The sequence below is a fragment of the Pinus tabuliformis genome, chromosome 8 (assembly GCF_031772625.1).
Source record: "Pinus tabuliformis cultivar Carrire ecotype Pingquan chromosome 8, CPIR1, whole genome shotgun sequence".
Taxonomy (NCBI): Eukaryota; Viridiplantae; Streptophyta; class Pinopsida; order Pinales; family Pinaceae; genus Pinus; species Pinus tabuliformis.
In genome coordinates, this window is record NC_142294.1 from 1,520,978,603 (window position 1) to 1,520,985,632 (window position 7,030).

The 7,030-nt window shown below is 33.7% G+C and overlaps 1 protein-coding gene across 1 annotated transcript; it reads left to right on the forward strand.

Annotated features, from left to right (window-relative positions):
- The first annotated feature begins 3,078 nt into the window (after positions 1-3,078).
- On the forward strand, positions 3,079-5,431 carry LOC149241681 (cold-responsive protein kinase 1-like). Its single transcript, XM_089370622.1, has 7 exons — positions 3,079-3,646; positions 3,825-3,926; positions 4,103-4,286; positions 4,351-4,631; positions 4,741-4,975; positions 5,100-5,244; positions 5,366-5,431. The coding sequence occupies exons 1-7, from the start codon at positions 3,079-3,081 to the stop codon at positions 5,429-5,431; spliced, it is 1,581 nt and encodes a 526-aa protein (XP_089226748.1).
- Positions 5,432-7,030: the final 1,599 nt, after the last annotated feature.

Sequence of the window (7,030 nt, forward strand, 5' to 3'; positions counted from 1 at the left end):
GAAGTCATCACCAGCTGAGTCACGACTTTAAAGGTATAAAAACCCCACTTTGGGTTCACTGTAATCAATTCAAGTTTGTGCGAGTTTAATAGAAGAGAATAATCTCATACTGTTTTTGTGTGTGTCAATTTGTGTCTTCCTCCTCTACCTTCCCAAAAACCATGTGCTCTTCTCACTCATACCAAGTTCTCTTCTCACTAGATCTCGATTTTGTGGTTAAGTCTCACCTTGTTAAAACTCTAGTTCCTCTCCAAAAAATCTTCACCTATGCAACCATCACCTCCTTCTATAGGCCATGTCCCCTTAGCTATGGTACCACTTTCAGGAATGAAAAAGAGCATGAGAGAAATAATCATTAAAATCACATACACAACAAAAATATGACATATAAAGCATCCATACCATGATTTACCTTGAAAACCCCCAACCAGGGAAAGATTTATTTTTATCATGTAGCTTAAATGCAACCATGGATGACTTTAAAGTAGAGAAGTCATCCAAAATTTTGGCTTCTTGGCTTCTCCAAGTAAGCCTCTACTCTACTCAAGCACATCACAATGGAGAGTCTCAAAGCCTTTTAAAGTCTTCATCACATGTCATGCATGGGTTTTAATCTCCAAGTCTTTTAAAGTCTACATCACATGTAACCCATGGGCTCTAATCTCTAAGCCTTTCAATATCTTTATCACATGTAACTCATGAGTTCTAATACCACGGGAGGAGAATGAAACATCTACATTTTGTTGATAATGGTTTGAAGAACTTAAAAACTATTAGAAAGCTTCAATTTCAAGAAAATAAGAATGTGGAAACAAATTTACAAAATCAAAAGATTTAAATTAATTTTTTTTATATATTAATAATATCATTAAATTAATAAAAAAATAGGTTTATTTAATTATTACAAAAACCTATTTTATTACAAATATTTTTATTATATTTATTCAATATATATATACAAAATCAAAATATATACAAAATCAAAATATTTAATTTTAAATTTTATTTTTGATATTAATAATATCATTAAATTAATATGAAAATATGTTTGTTTAATTATTACAAAAACTTATTTTATTACAAATATTTTTATTATATTTATTTTATATATATATATAAAATAAAATAAAATAAAGATTAAATTACAAGTAAATTTTATTTTAAATATTATTTAAATAAAAAATATTAATAATAATCAATATGAATAACATGCATATTTGTTTGTATGTGAGTAAACATAAGTCTAATAAGTTAATGTTATAGTTCGTTATTGCCATCAACTAATCACATCATTATTTTTAATTATATTTTCATTAATAGTACAATTAAACATTTGTTTCAATCCAACCACAATATGGTTCAAATTTACAGAGATATGTGAAGTTTAATTTTACAAAGGTTTTAAATTTTTATATAGGTAGTTTATTTTTCATTTTCTAAATGGTTTTTTTGGATATTAAAATTTTAGTATTTGTTAAATATGTTAATGTAATTATTAAGATAAAGTAATTAGATTTTAATTTTGGCAGATTTTTACACAATTTGAAATTAATATTTTAGGAATTTATTAATGTTGAAATTAAAAATTAATACATTAAAGTAATAAAGTTTTATATAGTAATTCCATCACATGAATCTTTAATTTATTTGAAAGAGTATTTAAGATATCATTTGATAAAGATAGTGTAACAATGATATTAACTTATTAATTTTTTAGTATAAAAAAAAACAAATTTAGTCAAATTTTGATTTATATAATAAAAAATTATATATCAAAAAATTTAATATATATGTAAACAATATTTTATCTATATCGATTTATTTTTGGAATTTTTAATTTGTAAATAGTTTTTGTTATAATACCATGATTTATCAATACTACATGTGAATATGGTATATGTCGATATGACATTTTCTTTAATTAATTAATTTTTGATAAATTAATTAAAAGAGTATAACTTATTTGGAGAATATTTGTAACTAACTTGAAGAATAATTCCACTGAGAGGCTCATTCTACAACTCAATATGATGTGTAATCATGTTAGTTTGTCATCAAAATTGAAATTTTGTGATATCCATCCAATTAAAAAAAATTAAAATTAAAAAAAAAAAATCAAATTTAAAAATATACAAAATATTTAAACAATATAGATTCATTAAAAAAAAATTACACTCTAAGAAATTCAATCTTTTTTAGGCTCGTGCTAAATCCATGTTTAAATTAATATTTAAGATAAATTCTGGTAAAGCTAGTTCCAATAAGTATGCTTATAAAAATCATTATTAACACGATTATTAGTGTAAGAGAATAGTACCCGGAGCCTCAGCGTATCCGCTTAAAGAAGTGACATAAGTCGCAGACGGCAGGCAGCGGTTGTAGAATTAGTGATGGCGGTTTCCGGATCGAGTGCGATGAACGGTTTAAAGCAAACCGTTGGTTCTCCAACGAATCTGAACAGCCGGCATAACAAGTCAAACGCAAACATAGTTTTCGCGTGTTCCCTGCCTTACAAATCCAATAGGGACGACCCTGTTAAATGAATGAACGGCATAAGGAAAGTTTAATATAACCTAAGAAATTTCATTAAATTAATGTGAAGTTAAATTTATTTTTAATTGAAGAAAGAGTCTGCACGAAATGTGAAACAACTTGATTGACTCGGCATCCATAAGTGAGAGCATTGGAACTTCAAACTTTAGCGACATACGTCAGCCACTTTTCTCTAACTCATCTTTAAAATACTACAGGAGCACCTTCCCTCATCAAATTAAAAAGAGATGGAGAAGGGCGTTCAGCTCGTGTCCTGCCCTGCAATGGCGATGAAGGCGAAAACATTAATCAGCTGCGTGTTTCTTATCGTCAGTGTATTGACGCGTCTGCAGCTCTTAGAAGCTCAGGATTTTAATTATTCTTATTGGTTTGGTTGCTCGCCTAAGCAATATAGTTACGGTAGCGATTACCAACATAATGTAAACCAGGTTTTTAAATCATTGGTGGATAACGTTTCAACGAGCGGATTCAACACGAGTGTGTTGAGGGGCAAAGCAGCAATAATGTTGTTTATGGGCTAGCCCAATGCGGGGGGATATAAATTCCTCGGACTGCAAACTGTGCGAATCGGAGGCGGCAGCATTGGTTGTTAAGGCATGTCAAAACAGCACCTCTGGATTCGTTTGGCTAAACGACTGCTTCTTACGTTACGGCGATGGTAACTTTTACAACGACTATAATGAGAGCGAGTCTACTGATGTCGTTTGCAATCCCCAGAAAAGCTATGCTCCAGCGCAGTTTGGAAATATTACTGACCAAGTCCTCTCAAATACCATCGAAAAAGCTCTGCAGAGTCCTCAACTTTTCGCTACAGTTAAAGTCGACACCATTTTTTCGGATTCCAGGGAAATGTACAGCTTAGCCCAGTGTTGGAGAGATCTGTCCCCAACAAACTGCCGCTCCTGCTTATCTGTAGGTCGTTCAAAGATATCCGGTCCCGGTAGATTGAATAATATCAATGGCACGGCATGCGCAACTGGAGCTAATGGAGCATGCTACAGAAGTCGTCACTGTGCTCTGCGTTACGAGATTTACAACTTTTTCAATACTTTCATAATTTCGCCGACGCCAAGCGACGATCCTCCGAAATCCGGTATGTTATGATCAAAAACGAAATAAAAGATTTGCCTATTTACTAAAATATTTTATTTTGTTGCACTACTTCTTTCACCACAGCTTACAACGATTAGGACATACTGGTTTTAAAGAGATTAATTCATTCGGTGCAATAAACATACCTAATTTAAGAAGCTTTATGTGCAAATTTGTAGGAGGGAAAAGATCTAAGGTGCTTCCCATAGCTCTAGGCGTAGTAGGCGCTACGGCTGGATTAATTGCATCCATAGGCCTTTCCATGTGGATTGGACGGAAAGGTTGGAACGGATTCCCATAACCAGAGGTCCCGAAATTTATTTTTTCAAAAAGAAAAACCCGTCTTACCTTAACCAGACATCCCGAAATTGTGCCTCGTATGAGAAGTTATCTTTATGAACTGCTTACCTATTGATTAACCTCAACATAAATAGACGTCATGTAATTGTTTTTGCAGGTGAGGAAAAAGAAATCAGCTTATCGCTTTCCGAGCTGAATCCGGAACTCATTTTTCAGTACCATATTCTGAGAGACGCTACTTCCAATTTTAGCGCAGAGAACAAACTTGGCGAGGGAGGTTTTGGGTCCGTCTCATTGCTTTCAATTGAATTAGTGATTTATATCCAGGAACAACAGCTCAAGTAATTAATTAAAAGCTGATTTAATGTAAGCGTTAAATAATTGCTCTAATTTCATTTGGGATAGAGTTTATAGCCAGCAACAGCTCCATGTCATAATGGAGAATATAAAGAATTTAACCCGGATTGATGCACAGGGCGTTCTACCCAACGGCCAAGAGGTTGCAGTTAAACGGCTGAAAAAAGGATCAAGGCAAGGAGACGCTGAATTCTTGAATGAAGCAAATGTCATCAGCCGTGTTCAACACAGAAATCTAGTGAAATTGATTGGTTGTTGTGTTGAAAGCTCAGAAAGGCTCCTGGTTTACGAATACCTCGAGAACAGTAGTCTCGACAGAATTATATTCGGTTTCTTCTAGCTCTTTAACTGCTTAATGGCCACATGGATCTTTGATTTGTTCTAGTTTGTGTGTGTGGCTTCTTAATGTTTTTACTTCCCGATATGCATTGATTACAGATACAACAAAAAGACATTCACTTAAATGGAGAGAGCGATATCAAATCATAGTTGGAACTGCGCGTGGGCTGGCCTATCTTCACGAGGAGTCTGAAAATCGGATCATCCACAGAGATGTTAAAGCGACCAATATTTTACTGGATAATAAACAAAGAGCCAAAATAACAGATTTCGGCTTGGCCAAACTCTTTGCAGAAGATCAGAGCCACGTTAGCACTAGAGTTGCCGGAACTTTGTAAGAATTATCTGTCCAGTTCAATCTTTTGTAAGAATATACTACAATTTTTATACCTTAAAAGCTCGTATGTTTTTAACATGTTTTAAGATATGGAGAGTTCATTGTAAATGACATTATGCAGAGGCTACATGGCGCCTGAGTACGCCTTACGCGGGCAGCTGACAGAGAAAGCAGATGTATTCAGTTTTGGAGTTCTTCTACTTGAGATTGTGAGCCGAAGAAAGAATCAGGGTTCGGTTCAAGGCACGGAGTTTCTTATCGAATCAGTACGTCTCATATGGATTTCATCATATTTTCAAGTGCAAATTTTCTAAAATCTCCAAATATAGCGTTGTGATGCCTTGCTAACTAAAGTCTTATGTTGTGTTTGTTGTATTGGGCAACCAGACATGGAGACTCTATCAAGCGGAAAGAACTTTAGAAATTATTGAATCCACATTGGAGGGCACTTAATCGTGGGATGAAGGGTTTAGAGTGATTAAAATCGGTCTGCTGTGCACGCAAGCAGCTTCATTTTTGCGGCCTTCAATGTCCGAGGTCGTGTCGATGCTGACAAGTGAGCGAGATAATCTTCCATCGCCCACAACGCCTGCTTTCGTAGACGTGGATGGTGTATTTGTTGACCCTGACAGAACATCGAGCAGGGCAGCAACTTCTACAGCTGCTGATCCTTCATCTGGCTCTCTGGAGCCGAGATGATTGGATGTCGTCACACCCCTCACGCCATAATGTACGTCTAGCAGTTACACAATAAGGCGCGTCAAACGGTTTGTTTAAACACTTTGGGGCAGCAGGAAACGGGGGATTATGCAGTGATACTCAACTCAAAGATCAGAGACAAAGCAGTGTGCAAAGACCAAATTGTCCAGTTGCACGAGATCAGCGATGACCAATTTGTGCAATTGTCCAGTTGCAGGAGAACACGATAACGCAATGTGCTACGAGTAGATTTTCACTTTAAATTGAAGTAAAGTAGATGACGTATTTAGATGCATTCCCATTGTGGTTGCTTTGCTTTTTCAATATTATTTTCCCTCAGTTATCAGAAGTTTGTATACACTTTATGAATTAAAATTGGTCAGTGTCTGGCTATTTTCTTCATGGTTGTTATTTTTTCCCATATGTTTTTTCCTCCCCAAACTTCATCAATTAAAATTGGTCAGGATATGGTTTTATAACTTCAATTTATATCTCTTTTTTTTTAAGCATATCAACCATTTTCAAATTTGTTAAATTATGGAAACATAAAAATAAACCTTCCATGACAAGATTGCCACAGAAAACAGAGAAGATCAAATGACTAACTCCAACGTACCAATACATGGCCAAGTAACAGCTAATCGTTACGTTCTTTTTCGATTGCTCATCAGAGTCAACCAGATTTCGCGCAAGTAACCAGAGAAGGGGTGGTGTGTGAAAACAAAGAAATGTCAGAGTACCTGCGCCTCCGGCAGTTTACCCCGTTTAACTTTCTTTGATGATGGGATCAGTGATCAAATTTGAAGTGTGATGGGACAAGTGATTAAATTTGAACTCTTGATTCGAAGGGTATATATTTATGCCCATTTTTCACGATGGACGAGTTAAAAGGAAAAGATATTTGAATGGACAAGAATATATCATTTTACATTTTATTTTCCATTAAATTTATTTTTATTAAATAAATTAAATTTCTACAATTTAATGGCAATACAAAAAAAAATAGTGTGACAACATCAAATAAATAATATAGTGAAATGTGAAAATACATATCGAGATAATAACAAATTTTATAAATTATATTAATTATTTTCAAAATGAAAAAGTGCATTTAGTCCCCAAAACAAAAGTGTATTTGATTGTTTTTCCTATCATGTTCCATAAATTATAAATTTAATAATTAAAATTATATAAGTATAAAAACTCAAATTATGCAAAACTTATTTATTATCTAAAAAGCAGAAATAGAAGACTCTCATCATTAGACTTCTGCATTTTTATTTTTGCCTTAATATTTTATCTCTAATAAGTGGAAATTGAAGGCTACCATTTATCATAATCCTGCATTTCTCT